This window comes from Amblyraja radiata, chromosome 31 (assembly GCF_010909765.2).
Source record: "Amblyraja radiata isolate CabotCenter1 chromosome 31, sAmbRad1.1.pri, whole genome shotgun sequence".
Taxonomy (NCBI): Eukaryota; Metazoa; Chordata; class Chondrichthyes; order Rajiformes; family Rajidae; genus Amblyraja; species Amblyraja radiata.
Window position 1 is genome coordinate 19442020 of NC_045986.1, and position 17775 is coordinate 19459794.

At 40.8% G+C, this 17775-nt stretch overlaps 2 protein-coding genes across 2 annotated transcripts in view; one reads left to right on the forward strand and one right to left on the reverse strand.

Annotated features, from left to right (window-relative positions):
- The window catches only part of mtor (mechanistic target of rapamycin kinase), a 190030-nt gene extending 179478 nt beyond the window's left edge, over positions 1-10552 (reverse strand). Inside the window, exons 1-2 of the mRNA XM_033048008.1 lie at positions 10202-10552; positions 1758-1902 (exon numbers count right to left, since the gene is read on the reverse strand). Of these exons, the coding sequence (XP_032903899.1) occupies positions 1758-1877 (120 nt within the window). The 5' untranslated portion in view covers positions 1878-1902; positions 10202-10552. The remainder of the gene's footprint in view (positions 1-1757; positions 1903-10201) is intronic.
- A 180-nt stretch (positions 10553-10732) lies between these two features.
- Positions 10733-17295, forward strand: ubiad1 (UbiA prenyltransferase domain containing 1). Its single transcript, XM_033048010.1, has 2 exons — positions 10733-11399; positions 15648-17295. Exons 1-2 carry the CDS (start codon positions 10856-10858, stop codon positions 16130-16132), a joined length of 1029 nt encoding a protein of 342 aa, XP_032903901.1. The 5' UTR covers positions 10733-10855; the 3' UTR covers positions 16133-17295.
- The last annotated feature ends 480 nt before the right edge of the window (positions 17296-17775 follow it).

The window sequence follows — 17775 nt, forward strand, 5'->3', positions numbered from 1 at the left end:
TGTCTATCTTCGGCAGATAAGAGAAGCTGAGATACTCAACAATAAGGTGGGGAATGGGCTCTTGCGACCTTAAGCAGGATCCATACGCCCATTCACTATAACTAACATTAGGCTCCAAATAAAGCAGGCGATAGACACATAACCTCAATTATTTATGATTTTAATTATTTAAAAGGCTTATATTTTGTCAATTTTTACTTTTTCAGCAAAAAAGACTAGAACAAAGCAAAAAAATTGAATAATTTAATACACTTCCGTCAGGTCACCCCGAGGTGCATAACATTTTGAGAGGCACAGTCCTTTCCTCAGGGCGGAAATGTCAAGTACTGGAGGGCATGGGTGGAAATGACAATTACTGAAGGACATAGGTTTAAGGCGAGAGGGGGCAGTTTAAAGGATATTTATAAGGCAAGTGTTTCTTTTCCGCAGAGAGTGGTAGGCACCTGGAATGTGCTGCCAGGGAAGGTGGTAGAAACCGATATGATAGAAATGTTTAAAAGGCATTTCGACAGACACGTGGAAATAGAGGCATGTGGACTACGTGCAGACAGATGGGATGGATTAGATTGGTGCCACGGTCGGAACAGACATAAAGTGCCTGCCTGTATTGTTCTATGTTCTAAGTTGACAATCATTTATTTTATTCATATTAATTTTACAGTGCTTCTGGACGTCACAAACATTGCCCCAGGGAGAATTGAGAAACAGAGGAAGCTTTGCATACAAGTCCAAGGATCCTCGAAGGTGGCTTCACAAGTATATTGGATGATGAAAAAAAATATGTGGGATACTCGCCTACATTAGCCAGGATAGAGAATGAGAGCAGAGAAGTTATGGTCAAACTTCATAAAACATTAGTGAAGCCACATTTGGAATACTAAGTGCCGTTCTGGACCCATAAGAATGATTACACTCGAGAGGGTGCAAAGTGGATTCACCAGGGTGTTGTCCGGGATAGAGTGAATCAGTTAAGAGGAGAGAGTATGCAATTTAATGACCTTGACAGCTTCGAAAGTTGGCAAAGCTGGGGTAGAGCTTTACCGGTTGTCAAATATCCAGTGAGGTGTCAAGGGCATCAGAGAACCTTGGTCAAGGTCAGGCCACTGATTTGGGCCTTGCCACCTTATCACAGGACTTTTGTGGCCATTTTGATCTTCCAGAACTGGAGTAATTGACCCCGGGAAATGGGGACCTATTTGGTGAGAGCAGGCCAGCAAAATCTAATAAATTAACATGCACCAAATATTTGGGGTAGACTGAAAATTCAGACCAAATTGCAGCTAATTACTGCCTCGCAGCTCCAACGACTTGAGCTTAACCTGATCTTGGGTTCTGCCCATGTGGAACTTGCATGTTTCCCTGTTACTGTGTACGTTTCCACCATGGTCTCCAGTATGCTGGCACATGTCAAGATTTGCAGGTTGGTAGATGAATTGGCTACCATATAGTGCCACTAGTGAGTTGGTGAGTAGAAGTATCTGGGGTTGGGGTGGAGGGGAAGGGGGTGATATTGATTGAGCTATATACAGGTAAAATAAAATGGGAGTGATGTGAAATTAGTGTTGGTGGTTGACGTAGACTCAGTGGGCTGCAGGGATGGTGTCCGTGCTTGATGACACTAAATTTCAAGTGTTGTGTTCCTAATCAGCATGCTCAGTGAACAAATTTAGTAAAACAAACCGAGTTTAAAATAATATTGCACATTTTCATAAACCTGCAGATAACTTTGAACAATCCTTATGACTAATTGTGTGTACCTCACGAAGTTCAGTCGTAACATAGTGCTGCAGGTCCTTGGCAGATTTAGCCCTGGTCTCCTCACTGCGGCTCTTCAACCCACTGATAAATTGCTGAAGGACGGACCCGCTTCCAGACATGGTGTAATCTAAAGAGCTGCAGATTCTGCAGAAGGAAACAAATCAAGATTAGAGTGCGCGTCAACATCTTCTCAATAACAACAAGATTATTCTATTTATATTGAAATCGGTATTGTTGAAAAGAACATTTCTGAATGGACATTACATTTTATTTTGGTTTATACTCTTGAAGGTACAGTATGTGCATGGTCACCAAATGCACAAAATGTTCTATCTAAAATCAACAGAAAACAAATTCTGAAAATATACGAAACTTGAACATATTTTCTGTTCTGCATATTGTTGTACTATAATGTAATACTATGAAAAAAATAGTGCAAAAATTAATTTGAGATAAATAGTGCTACGGCTCACGAAATCCGCGCTGACCAGTGGTCCCCGCACACAAGCACTATCCTACACACTCGGGACAATTGCCAATCTTTACCGAAGCCAATTAACCCACAAACCTGCACATCCTTGGAATGTGGGAGAAAACCGGAGTTCGCAGGGAAAAACCACGGGGTCACAAGAACATTCAAAACTCTGTACAAACAGCACCCATAGCCAGGATCAAATCTGGGTCTGTGGCAAAGCAAGGTACCAAATCTACCATTGTGTCACGATGCAGGCCATTCTTCCTCAATCTTTGGCTACACAGACAACTTGCATTGCCCCAGTAAGAACGGAGCAACAAGAATAGGACAGAACTTCCAAGCAGCTTTGAGCTATGTGCACCTTGTTGCTCACCTACTCGAAACAAATCAGTTATTTTATGTGGCTATTCAATCCCTAGCCTTCTTGCAGAAACCATCCTGGCATAAATCTAATCATGTTACAGGACCACAAGCTCCACCCAAATTGATGGTCAAAGAAACTTGACATAGTTAATCACCTGCTTAGCCAGCTGTCAAAATACGATTCCAACTGTCTCTCATATACAGTCACGGACAACTATGAATTTAAAAAATAATTAAAAGTTAAAGTTAAATACAAATATTTCAGTGAACAATGATTTTAAAATGATGCAAAATATCTTTCTAATCCATGTTCTTTGCAATTGATTCTTCTGTTGAATAGAACAGAGATGCTGTTCCTTCACCGAGGTTTACCCAACCCAGGTTACAGGTTCAGTAGATACTTCCCGAGTGGTGCAATATTGTTGAATACTCATCAGGAAGTCCTGACCTTCTTGATACTTACCAGGCAAATGCTGATGGTTCCATGTGGAATTGCTGTCATTTCGCAGGAAAATTCAGGCCATTAACCAGAGAAATGTGCCATTTCTGAGGATGTCATGACCAAGGTTACATTACGCACACAATCACTTAGGATGTAAAAGATTTTTCTGTTTCTCAATTATACATTTTCCATTCCCTCTGATATAAATGTGTTCTTACTTTTCACCAGGCTCTGCGTAGTCGATAAAACTATTTTCCAGAAACTAATACTGCAGTTGTGTTGGATACAAGAGCCTACAGATGCTGAAATATTGAGCAAAAATCTAAGTGTTGGATGAACTCAGCCGGTCAAGCAGCATCTGTGGGGAAATGGACAGATGATGTTTCTGGTTGGGTCCTTTCTTCAGACTGAGAAATCTAAGGGCTTGACATAAATTATCATCACTCCATTCCCTGTACAGAAGCTGCCTGACCGCTGAACTCATCCACAATTTAGTTTGTTGCCCCAATCTTGTTGTGAGCAGGACCTGTTCTCCTCTTTCCTGACTGACCCTTCAACAGTGCCGTTGGCCAATGGAAAAGGGAAATCCATGACTGTGGTGCAATGCATTAATCTGTTAGCATATTCCTGTTACTTCATACTTTATATTATTTCAAATATCTTCCATTCCAATAGCACAAGGTTACTTCTGCATTCTTTTATAAGCTTCTAAAGTCAGGAATAATCTCACAGTTATTTGTTACATCTATTCCCCCCCTCCTCCCCTCTTATGTAATTCGGGTATTCAACATTTGCAAAATATAAACAAATCAAAATGCTGCCAGATATTTCAAACAAATTAACAGGATTGCACATATTGTTTTCTTTCTCTTTCTAAAAACTTGTGAACATACAATTAGAGGCTGAACCCTTTATGATAATCATATAATACCAACTCTTGATATCGAAAACACTTTCAACAGCTAACATGTTTCTCATAGGATATTTTTCCTATTGGAAGAATACCTGTTGAGGCAGTCTTCACTTCAGCTGGACCGGGAACAGTTTTAATGAATTGAATAATTAGAGTTATTGATAAAGCTTTAACCTAAAGAGGAGTGTTCTGGTAAGGGGTAATTTAGAAAGTTAATGAGATAGAACAAGGCAATAATGTAGGATATCAAAATGGATAATGATAACCAAAGTGTGGGACGAATGAGCAGAGCAAATCAACATAAGTCTTATTGGAGTCACAACAATTTGTTAGATGGCAAAATTAATGGTCTTTTAATACATGCAGCAATATTTGATCGCTATTATAAATATGTGATTCCAAAGTAATCAAGATTGGGAATTCTAGGATGGTTAACTTTCTGCTTTATGCCAATTTACAAATAGTTCATGTAGTAATGAAGGAATTATTACCTATCGGCAAATAATCGTTCATCAGAAGATACACACAAAATGCCGGAGTAACTCAGCGGGACAAGCAGCATCTCTTTATAGAAGAAATGGGTGATGTTTCTGAGAGTCTCAGTCTGAAGAAGGATCTCGACCTGAAACGTCACCCATTCCATCTATCCAGAGATGGTGCTTGCCCCGCTGAGTTCCTCCAGCATTTCATTTTCAATCTTCGATGCAAACCAGCAACTGAAGAACCTCCTTCTTCGTCCTATCTATGTAACTGGTTCCCAACAATTGGGTATTTATTTGACCACTTCAATTTCCTCGCCAGCACCAACATGTTCTTTATCGTGTCACAGGACAGGTAGTTCAGCTTTCAGCTCATTGCTGTACATCACAGCATCTACCCGCCCCCCTAACAGTGTCTATCTGATCATTACTTCATCCGTCTGAAGGGTCTCGACCCGAAATTTCAACTATTCCTTCGCTCCATCGATGCTGCCTCACCCGCTGAGTTTCTCCAGCATTTTTGTCTACGTTCTATTACTTCATCCCTTTTCACTTTCCTAACTTGAATGGTGCTCATTTCCACAGTGCAAACTGCTGCCACAGGCTGCAAGAATTTCATGTACCTTAGATAAGTGCAAAAACTAAGGCTCTACCAATGCCATCTTCAAACCCCATGCCTATCTCATCTGTAGTCACTCTCTCCTCTGCTCTTGACTGGACATGACTGCAGTACTTTAAGCTGTCAGTATGACTATCAACTGGTGCGTCCAGGTACATTTCATGAACAGTAATGCATCCTAGTGTCTGAGTATGTCCAGCTTATGGCAAATTTTACACATACCGCAGCTTTACTTCAGTAGACGTTAGAGGTACAGCGCAGGAAATAGGTCCTTCGGCCCATGGAGTCCACGCCGACAAGCGATCACCCCCTACACACGAGGGACAATTTACACTTTTACCACAGCCAATTAACCTATAAACCTGTACGTCTTTGGAGTGTGGTAGGAAAGCGGAGCACCTGGAGAAAACCCACACATGGAGAACATACAAACTGCATAGTGACAGCACCCGTAGTTAGGATCGAATCCGGGACTCTGGCGCTGTAAGGCAGCAACTCTACCGCCATGCTGCTGTGATCGTTATGAGTCTTAATGGTGTCCTTCAGTTCCCATACTTTGGACATGCTATGTATCTCCTGTCCCACCATACTTGCTTTAATCGTATTTATTAAACCAATTTTTATGAAACTTCAGCTCCCTACTGTTGCATGTTAATTATTATTTTGTCCATTTACTAACCTAGTTTCAAGATTTTGTTGAATGCGTGCAGAAGATTTTAAAACAGATTGTTTTGAACACTCACGTTAACAGATTAACTCACAAATCAGAAAAGGTAAACAAACTATTTTTTTAATCCCATAGTGTTTAGGTTTAAAGATGCATTTTGACATTGTCTCATTGAAGTCTCTTCGTCACCAAAGTCAATTTTCCATAGATAACAGGCACTAAATGCTGTGCAAAAAATATAGCAGAATTCACAAATTTATATTACCAGACAGAACAAGCTGCAAATTGGTACACAATTTGGTTAACTACCTGGTTACGTAATTAACTGTAGGATTAACTGTATTTTTGTAATACTTTTTATTACTTACCATTGCAAATGAAAACCGCAAGACTGAGAAAATCTAACTTTCAAAATGAAAAAAGTGATAAAAACAGACTTACTACACTTGCGGGCAACGTCATTAACTTCATTTAATCTTGTATAACCCTTAACCTCTTTAGTTGGGCACAGATTGATCACTTTACCCGTTAAGTTATATCTCAATGAAACATATATTCATTTCCCTCCTGGAGCAAGTTCAGAACATTGTGCATCACAAAAAGCAGTTATTTTCCCATCAGAATGCCAGCTCATTCAGTGCAGAACATGGTAAATGAGGTGAGGATTTATCAGTGAACTCTAAAAATGGGACTTAATTGTCCAGTGATTCACTGCGTGGTATTCCACAGAATTTTGACACTTTTAAACAAATTCCAAATTTACATTTTCATTCAGAAAGGCCATCTCACATTTACATGCATCAGTAATCTGCTTACATATCTTTTGTTGCAGAGATACCATGGCAGCGAGGTTTTGGAGAAACACTGACTTTCAGTCACTGATGATGATGTCTCAATGACCATAAGAAATCCCCGCATACTTATTTTGAGGAATCGGTTCAGTTGTACAAGTTATGGTCTTCCAATACCAACTGTTTACATTTAGACAGGCCGCGCTTTCCAGGCTTTCTGACAACAACAAATCCACCAATTTCAGATTGTTCATTTATTTCAAATGAAAACTGGCAATTTGACTTCCGCCAGAATCATTTTTTTCCTCTTTTGCCCCACGACCAATGCTAATTACCTTACCCTATCATTCTCCTGGCATTTACACATTGCTGCTTTTTAAAATTACCACATATATTCCATTTGTTCTCTCCTGTCTTTCCCCTTTTCTTGACTCTGTACTAGCTCAATGCTTATTTCTCTAACTGCTTCAATCATCGAACTGGATGAAAAGTAACTGAGCATTAATGATTTAACCATTTACCGTTCCACAGATGCTGCCTGCTCTCAACTTTACAAGCATTATCTGCTTCTATGTCATGTTAATATATCCTTGAACTACAGAGAGTTGGCACCTCGCATTGAAACTCGTATAATTCAAAAACTGACATTCATCCCATATCTTTACAGCACAAGTTATTACATAAATACATACATCAACATATATTCTTACCCAAAACATAAATGTAGATTATTCATCACTCCGGGCTCCCTATTTGCTTGCCTAATCTCACACTTTCCTATTAAAGATTACAAAACGGCAATGAAATAAGTGTAGAATGTACTGTCAGAGGCCTGATGTCTGTCAGCTAGTTAGATGCCCACTCCAACCACTGTAACATTCCAGCTATTTAAGCACAAACTTATTTTGCAGCACCTCATCTATTAAAGATTAAACACAAATAAAGTCTTAGCAAACGGACTTTACTGATACAAAGCTTAGGTGGTTAAACTTTTACTCCAAAAGAAGATAATGAGTCAATGAATACAGAGATATTTTTGGAGCATTGAGTCTCCGAGTACTGTCAAATCACATGACATAGTCAACAGATTAGTAACACATGGTCTGTGTATGGTGATCTGCCAATGCAGTCAGCATTCAGCAAACAAGATACAGTCAAAAATCACAATCAAAGCCTATATGTTATATGTGGCTTCTTATAGGTTATATATAGCTCGATGGCTCTGTATCTCCTAACTAATTCAAAGTTTAAATCCAACGACTGTCATGCATGGCAAAGCAGACAGCAGTTGGCAAACAGACCCTAAAATGCTGAATTCCCTCAACCCAACCAAATAGTGGTAAATGAGTCTGATAATCAGATGTTTAAAAACAATTTCAATCAATTTCAATAATTTTACAATTAAAAAAATATTCATATCTCTTTGCAATTGGTTCTACAGCTCAGGTTTTGTCACACTATTGAGGAGAGGAAGGAGGAGACCACAAGTGGGTGCATTTGATCTCTGGCTCATTGTGGCCTTCAGCACCATAATCCTCAGGTTAAAACACAAAGATATACAGGTTTGTAGCCTAAAGGGCTTGGTATAATTGTAAATTGTCCCTATAATAATAATAATAATGGATGGGATTTATATAGCGCCTTTCTAATACTCAAGGCGCTTTACATCGCATTATTCACTCACACCTCAGTCACACTCGGTGGTGGTAAGCTACTTCTGTAGCCACAGCTGCCCTGGGGCAGACTGACGGAAGCATGGCTGCCAATCTGCGCCTACGGCCCCTCCGACCACCACCAATCACTCACACACATTCACACACAGGCAAAGGTGGGTGAAGTGTCTTGCCCAAGGACACAACGACAGTATGCACTCCAAGAGGGATTCGAACCGGCTACCTTCCGGTTGCCAGCCGAACACTTAGCCCATTGTGCCATCTGTCGTCCCAAGTGTGTGTAGGATAGCATTAGTGTGCGGTGATCACTGGTCGACGCAGACCAGAAGGGCCAAATGGCCCGTTTCCAGGCTGTGTCTATAAACTAAACCAAAACCCATTTAGTAGAGACAGCAGGAGAGGGGGGAGGCAGAAGGCCCTGGAGGGGGTGGCAGGGGACCCAGCAAGGGAATAGAACAAGTTGGACTGCCTGGAAGAGGGGGTGTCAGAACGGGTGGAACAAAAAGGGAAGCAGGGGGAATTCCTTGGGGAAGGGAGGAGTAAAAAGGGTAATTTCCAGTTTTTTATTGGAATATTGGTTTTGCATACAATACAGATCACACCACTACAGGAAGAATGTGAAAGCTTTGGAGACTGTGCAGAAGAGGTTTACCAGAATGCTGTCTAGATTAAAGGAGATTAATGTCAGAGCCTCATAGAAGTAGATTCAATTATGAGGGGAATAGATGGGGCAAACTGTCATATCCATTTCCCTCGGGTGGAAATGTCAAAGATTAGAAGTCATAACTTTAAGGTGAAAGGGGCAAAGTTTAAAGAATATATGCGGGGCAATTTGTTTTTTTACAGAGGCTGGTGGGTGCCTGGAATCTGCTACCAGGGATGGCAGTGGAGGCAGATGCAGTAGTAGTGTTTAAGAGGCTTTTAGATGGGTACATGGATGTGCAGGGAATGGAGGGGTATTGATCATGTGCAGGCAGTTGAGATTAGTTTAGCTTGGCATCATGTTTGGTGTAGATATTGTGGGCCAAAGGGCTTGTTCCTGTGCAGTACTTTTCTACGTTCTATATGTTTAAGGCTTTGTTCAATCAGTGTTCTTGTCATGATTTTATACATTTCTATCAGATCAAATACAGAAAACTCTCGTTATAACCCGACCATGGGGGAGTGGGACAATGACATAGTTTCCTCTATTGCCGATCATCGCTCCCAGAGGTCACTCCATGAAACAATGAGTTGTTTTCAAAAATAAAGTTATTTTTAACAATGAAAAATGTATTTTCTTACTGAAAGCTAAAAATACTAAAGGCTGTTTGTTACATTGTTTGGTGGAGTTAAGTGTCAATTGGAGAGATTTCTTGTTAATTTCAATGCCCTGTCAATTTCAATGCCCTCCACAGTGTAACTAGCAGGCTGAAGGGTCTCGACCCGAAATGTCACCCATTCCTTCTCTCCAGATATGCCGCCTGTCCCGCTGAGTTACTGCAGTATTTTGTGTCTATCTGTTATAGCCAAACAGTCTGTTACAACCAAATTCCTTTATAAAGAGGCCCGTAATAAAAAGGGTTTACTGTACTATGCATTTCCAACATTTTCTATGTTGATACTGTATAAGCACCTCGTCTTTGACAGAAGAACCACATCTCGATAAAGTAGCATACTTTCAGTACTGCACATCTGTCTGGATAACTTATTTGAACCCACATCTTTCTAGTTCAGCTGCCTCCTGATTGTAGACTGTAATACACTTTATATGCTAGAATGCATTTCTTAGCCAATAATTAGTTCAAATTACCGCACCAGGCCGAAATATGAATCCCCAATTAGATTGAACTGTGCAAGATAATCAGGATTAAAATATTTAATTAACCTAATCATCATATCATTAACAGATAGGTAATCTGCATTTTGCATGGTCAAGAATCAAAAGTGGTTTATTGTCATATGCGCCGAAAGGGAACAATTAAATTCTCACTTGCAGCAGCACAACAGATTTGTAAACATCGTGCTCTATTAATACTTACTCTCCTGCGGTTTTATAACAAACAGATCATGAAATCTTCACTTCAAAACATTGATTTGCAGCACGACTTCCCCAGGGCCGCCATGTTGAGAGCAAGGGCAATGATGCGCCGGCGCTGTCCGCCCGCATTGGCACGCTGCTGAGCCAATCGCCACTTTGCTTGCGGCGCCCGGTGATGAACCGAGCGGTGATGGAGGGGAGGGAGTCACCGAGATAACGGCGCTGATGCCCGAGCGCTGGGGCTGGGCCGGGGGCGGGGGAGGGAGATTCTGTTGACGTCAAGCGGCACACCGGCTGAACTGCAGCGACACTGCGCATGCTCGCTGGCAGCCAGCGGAGACACGGCCCGTCGGTGGTGGTGGAGCAGCAATGCGCGTGCGCGTACACGGCTCCCTGACAGAGAGCGTTAATACGCGTGCGCATTCACGGCATCCTGACAGTGGAGCATCGATGCGCGTGCGCAGACACGGTTCACTGACGGTGTGGGAGCATCTGTACGCGTGCGCAGACGGGCCCTCGCTGGGCGGTGGGGGCCGCAGGTCACGTGGGGGTGGCTCTGACGTCAGGAGCAGAGGGCGATGGTCCGGTGTTGGTTGCCAGGGCAAGCTGCGTGTGCGGTCGCCGGTGGTCGGAGTGTTGCGACCCGGGAGCGAGGATGAAGCAGAATGGTGCGATCAATCCGATTAACGTGGACGCCGATTCCAGGGGCCAGGGCGGGGCTGCCGAGCCGCCGCCGCTACCACCACCATCGCCGCCGGCAGCAGCAGCTCCATCGTCCGCTATCGGCTGGAGCCTGAGGCACAAATGTGCCGCGTACATGTTGGCGCTTCGACCTTGGAGCTTCAGCGCCTCACTCACCCCCGTGGCCCTGGGCACGGCGCTGGCCTACAAGAACCTGGGTGAGCTGGACGTGCCCATCTGCCTACTGGCGGCGCTGGCCGTGTTGGCCGTGCACGGAGCCGGCAACCTGGTCAACACCTACTACGACTTCAGCCGCGGCATCGATCACAAGAAGAGCGACGATCGCACGCTGGTGGATCGCATCCTGGAGCCGCAGGACGTGGTGCGGTTCGGAGCCTTCCTCTACACCTTGGGCTGCCTCTGCGCCTTGTCCCTCTATTACTTGTCCAAGCTCAAACTCGAGCATTTGGCTCTCATCTTCTTCGGGGGACTGTCCAGTTCGTTTCTGTACACTGGAGGTACGTGGAAGGGAACTCGCTGAACCGCCATACTTTCAGTTTAATTACAATTACAAAAATCAATAAAAGTGCAGGTACCAGTAATCCGGGATGAAAATAAAAGGCTGGACAGTTCAGCTGGATAAACAGCGTATGTGGAGAGAGAAACCGCTTAACGTGTCGGGTTGAAAATCCTTGGCCAGTTTTTATGAAGGGTATCGGACCGAAAGCTATTTCTCTACACACAGACGCTACTTAACCTGTTGCGTTTTGCCTGCATTTCAACTTTTCCGTTTTTATTTCAGTTCGACTGGAACATGTTTCACCAGGAAACATTAATCTTTCCCGTTTTCTTTGAACCGTTTTATTACTTTCTTGACTTTGCCAATTGTATTTTATTTTAAAGTAACAGTATGAAGTTTGTATAGGCGCATTGTTATTCATGATGTTGCTCTCTTAAAGCAATTTAGACCCATATACTTTTGAATTCTTTTAAAACTAATAAATGATAAAGAGAGTGAAAGTAAAAACAGAAAAGGTCTTAAAGTGAGGGAGATACAACGTGTTGGAGTAACTCAAGCGGTCAGGCAGCTTCTCCAGAGAACATAGGTGAAGTTTCAGGTCGAGACCTTTCTTTAGATGAAAGCATATTCATTCATACCGACGTTATTTTATTTCACTTTTTGTTTACATTGCACAACAGTTTAGATTTTCCTGTGAAACTGGCTAGTTTTGAGGAGTGGTAAATATACACGTACTATAGGCACTTGAAGAATACTTTTTTTCGGATTGCTCAATCTTTCTCTCTTTCTTTAATCTCGGGCCGGAAGCCTACCTGGTTTCACTTCAGTTTTAATTACCTCATGTCAGGGAATAGAGTAGAAAGGCTGAGCTAATTTTGCATTTGCAGAAATGAACCATTATGACACAGCTTTGATTGGAAAAAACCCTTTATTTGGCATTTGGTCCTTAGATAACCAATTACATAGAAACTGTAATAATGTGATACATGATTATTTACAGTCCCAATTGTTTGACACCTGGTTCTTTTAATAGTTCAGATGGTAAACCAGTGGTTCAGAATATAAAATGGGTGTGTGGCTGGAACCAGAGTCCAAGCTGTGGGCGGCTATGGTCAGAGATGGGTCAAGAACATGTGTAGGTTTGCAGTTCGAACACAAGTCCGTCCTACATGTCTACTTGCCACTCATCTCAACTGGCTCGATTCACTGGAAAACATATGTAAGGTGTAATGTAAACCGAAAATTAGATAAAAGGGGTTAGATATGAATTGGGGGGGGGGGGGGGGGGGGGGGTTATCACTGTTACATGCACCGAGGTACAGAGAAAAGTTTTATTTTGCATCCTCCCCAAACAGGTCAGATAATTCCATACATAAATACAATTATGTCAAACTTAAACACAATAGGTAGAGCAAAGAGGAAGATACACAGTGGAGAATATAGTCTGCATTGCATTGGTGCATTTCCATAGTTAAAGTTCAATATCCACTTTGAGGTAAAAGTGAATTGGACAGTATCGTAGCAAATGGTAGAACCGTCAGAAGCATGATAACAGGGAATAAACTATTTCTGAGTCTGGTTTCAAGCTTCTGTACCTTTTGCCCGACAGAAGCAGGGAAAATAAGAAATGACTGGGGTGGAACAGGTCTTGTCTGTCCAATAGTCTGAAAAATCTGGTCCAGCACTAGCAAAGTCCCAAGAATATCAAGTTACTGGAGTTTACTGTAATTAATCTTTTTAAATTATCTGCTTAATAATATTATATATAGATATATATAGATATATATAGATATATAGAGATATATATATAGATATATATATATAACATATGTAAGATACAACATATAATCTACACTAATATAAACGATATAACAGATAGTGTCCTTGCCTCACTGCTTCAGGGACCTGGATTCAATTCTGAATCTGAATACCGTGTGAAGTTTCCACATTGTTTGTGACCACGCTGGCTTCTTCTTGTGCTCCAGTTGCATATCGTTTATTCATTTGTTCTAATCTCTATTGCCGTCCATATCTCTTGTTTCACTTTCCCATGACTCTCAGCCTGAAGAAGGTTCTCGACCTGAACCATCACATATTCCTTTTCTCCAGAGATGCTGTCTCATCTGCTGAGTTACTCTAGCTTTTTGAGTCTCCCTTCCAAAAGACATGCTGATGGGATAATTGGCTACTATAATCTATCGCTTTTGTTAGGTTTATGGTAAAAAAGAATCAAAGCGGAGCTGATGGGCGCTTGTAAGAAAGTAAACTGCAAAGGTTGAGGTAAATATGAGGGTCAATGAGGAACAGTTGAGCAAAATGGCAAACACTTCAGTCACTGCAGATAAAGTTCAACATAAGGCACAGAATAACAGTGCAGAGTTGAAGGGTGTGAATGAAAACTAGCTACTTTGGGGAAAATCTGGGAGAAAAAATGGGGGACAGTGGCATTATTGACTCAAAGAAACATCAGCAGCACTAGAAAGGAATTAGCTCCCTGACTAGTGTAAAGCAAACCATTGGGTTAGAATTATGCAACAGTAAATCACAACTACTAGATTCATATGAAATGAAGTAACATTAGGAGTGAGCGATAACGTAACATTTTTAGCCAAGCATAGACAGTTTGTGGTAATGGTGAACATTCATTAATCCCTATTATAGATTTGCAGTGTAATAGAGAGCCTTGCACTTATTTTATCTGTACCTTCTCTGTATTAAGTGCTGTAACACAGTATTCTGCACTTTTTTATCACTTTGCACTACCTGTTGTGCTTGTGCATGATTTGATTGTATTCGTGTATAATTTCACAGGATAGCACACAAACAGAGCTTTTCAATGTATCTTGGTACATGTGACAATTATAGACCAGTGCTAATACTAAGTCCCTAAAATGTGTATGGGAGTATTCTTAGAACATAGAACAGTACAGCACAAGAACAGGCCCTTGGGCCTACAATTTCTGTGCCGAGCATAATGTCAAGACAATCTCTTATCTACCTGTGCATAATCCATTTCCCTCCATTCCCTGTATATACGTGAGTAGAGTCCAGCTTACATAGGTACAACAGGTAGTGCATAGAAAACGTACAGTGCACCACCAAATTTCCGGCAACTGATAGTCCGGCACATTCTGTAATCCGGACAAAATTACGAGAGCACACTTGAAATTCCCCCCCCCACCCTGCCTGCCCCCGAAAAGGTGGCGCCTAGGTTGTGTGAGGCGGCCGGTCTCGACCTAAGTAGGACTTCCAAGGCCGGACTTGGTGACAGGAAATGCAATTATCCAGCAAGGCTCTGGAACTATGGTTGCCAGAAAATTGGTGGTGTACCTGTTCTAGAGCAGAATTATAGTACTGTAGCGTTACAGTTGCAGACTTATTATTTAACTTCCTAAGAGAGGTACCACTGCAAATAAGAGGGTGTAGAATATAATAACGTGCAAATCTTGAATTAAGTTTTTGATATTTGGTTTCATTGAACCAGAATTAAGATGCACATTAAATGGCACCTTACTGCTTTGTGCTTGTAGCACAACTGACAGAAGTTTGTCATCAAAGCCAAGTTGTTCCCTGAAGTTAAAAGTCCTTGGCTCTACCTGTCCATTTCAACCAAGATGCTCAATCGAAGCTAGTTCAGTTTGGGCCATATCCTTCTAAATCTTTCTATTCATGTACTTGTCCATGTATAGTTTAAATGCTATTTATTGTACGCGCCTCACTACTTCCTCTGGCAGCTCGTTACCATATACCCCCCCCCCCCCCCACACACCTTCTGTGTGGCCCTATTAAATTTGTCCTCAACTTGAAACGTTGCCCTAGAAATCTTAGAGCTTTGGGTTTAGTGGCATTGCATTGTGCTATAACTGCATTTAAACATTCAAATTCCTCTTTCAGCATGAATGAGCAACAATTAAGTGGTCAATAAGGCCTTCAGTTTGATATTTAGATACTTTGTAATAATGTGTAGGAAGGAACTGCAGACGCTGGTTTAAACCTAAGATGGACACAAAATTGCTGGAGTAACTCAGCCGGCCAGACAGCATCTCTGGAGAAAAGCAATAGGTGACGAATCGGGATGGGTCTCAAGAAAGGTCTCGACCCGAAATGTCACCCATTCCAGAGATGCTGTTTGACCCGCGGAGTTACTCTAGCTTTTTGTGTCTATCTTGCAGTCATAATGTATTTTGTGTTTATTTGCTGCATTTGAAATATCTAACCATTGTTATTTTCTTTTGGTCTTCTATAGGTATTGGATTTAAATACTTTGCCCTTGGTGATATCATCATTCTGATCACCTTTGGACCACTTGCTGTGATGTTTGCCTATGCTGTTCAAGTGGGTTACTTGGCGATCTCCCCGTTACTTTATGCAATTCCTTTAGCCCTCAATACAGAAGCTATCTTGCACAGTAACAATACTAGAGACATGGAGTCTGATAAGCAAGCTGGGATAGTTACCTTTGCCATTATTATTGGACCAACGTTATCTTATATTGTGTATAACCTACTAATATTTATACCGTATATTATATTTTGTATTTTAGCAACTCATTATACAATCAGCCTCACGTTGCCACTTTTAACTGTGCCTTTGGCATTTTCACTTGAACGACAATTTCGAAGCCAGCATTATGCCAAAATTCCCCAGAAAACTGCAAAACTGAATTTTTTACTGGGATTATTCTATGTATTTGGTATTGTGTTAGCTCCACCAGGAACCTTGCCAAACTAAAAAGGCAGACTCATTTCTAAATGGCAGTGTCCAAACTGAAGTTAATTACACTTTGGTTTTAATTTTGAAGTCTGAGCTTTGAAAAGATAATGTTCTAACTGAGCCCCAGTTCCTGTTAAAGTTCACAAACTCTTTCGTTAAACGACACCGCTTTCTATCGTCAAGCAAAGGCACATATGGAAAAATATTTGATAATGCGTTGCATTCTCAGTGACGAAGTGGACTAGAACAATGGTATTGGCGTCATGAAAATAATTTTGTTTCGTTTTGCTTAAGTTGTAAAGACAAGTGCAATGTTAGCATTGTGTTATGGTTATATTTCAACTGGATACTGCAATGGCTTTTTTAAGCATTTTGCCTTATCCTAAGCAAAGTTTTATTTAATCACAGAATATAAATTTAAGTGTAATGTCCAATTTTCAATTTCAGAGCTTTATTTTATGCACTTAAAAGGTTACCAGTGAAAACCATTCATGGCTTGTAATGTTATTTATAGCCTGCCATGTGAAATTAGATTGTATATTTTATATTATGACTATAATGTTGATGCCATTGTAGTTTTGTCCCATTGTATGTATCAGCATGTCCAGATCATATCAGTTATACAATTAATATTTGGCAGCACAAATGATGCACATATAAATTATAGGAACTGAGAAAAATGGGTCTAGGAAGTAATAATCTAACTCCCAATTGAAAAATTACTAAGAAACATTAGATTTATTTTGACTTTTATAGTCATTTTGATTTCTTGATTGTAATTGCATTCCAGTGTCATTATTTTCTATTTTGTGATAAATTGTAGGGTCTGATTAATGAGAGTTGTTAGCCATATTGGAGTTTTGTTTTAATTTTGGGGCTTTATTTAATTTTGAAGATGTAATACATAAATTGTTAAAAGCAAATTGGCAAGATAACTGGATCTGCAAAAAAAAAATGTCTCCTTCAGATGGATGTGGTATTTAACATTTTGTATTTTTGCTTAAAAATAATTCAAATGCTGAAAAAGTCAGTGAACAAAAGAGAATAAATAGATGTTTTTTTCCTCTTTGCATACCTCAAAGTTGTCGGATATAAATAATGAATGATCAGCAGTCATTTGCCGATAGTGCTACTTGGCACTGTTTGAATTGTGGATGAATCATACTTACTTTTGAAAAATAGTGATGAATCATATTTGTGGAAAGTCCAACTTTGTAGTACATTGCTCTCTTCAGCCCTCAGCAAATTCCCGTAATGATACACACCCCGTGCTTTCCAGGAAACCTACGTAATTGGAACTGTAGTTTGCAGCAGCTCCAAACATGGAAATTGATTTACTAGTTTTCCATGGAATTCTGTCTTATTTTTATGGCCTTATCATAATGTATCATCTTTAGCTGCATTTGGAGTGTTCCCAAGATTAAATCCTTGAGAACCTCGAATAATGGGTATCCCTTCCAAACCTGGATGATGATGTTTTCTTCTGCAGAGATTGGAATTGTGGAATGCATGGAAGCAAAAAAATTAGCTTCCAAGTCTGAAATTATCTTTATTGAGCCAAGCAATTACATTATACTAACACTGATATCCAGTGGATGGAATTAACCCATATCTTCCAGTGTAGATTCTTTAGAATGTCAGTCTTTGATAACAATTAAAAT

Bases quoted from the DNA above. Each gene is read 5' to 3' on its own strand.
- ubiad1 (XM_033048010.1), top strand. From the start codon at position 10,856: ATGAAGCAGAATGGTGCGATCAATCCGATTAACGTGGACGCCGATTCC. The intron at 11,400-15,647 runs GTACGTGGAAGG...GGTCTTCTATAG, and splicing joins TTCGTTTCTGTACACTGGAG to GTATTGGATTTAAATACTTT.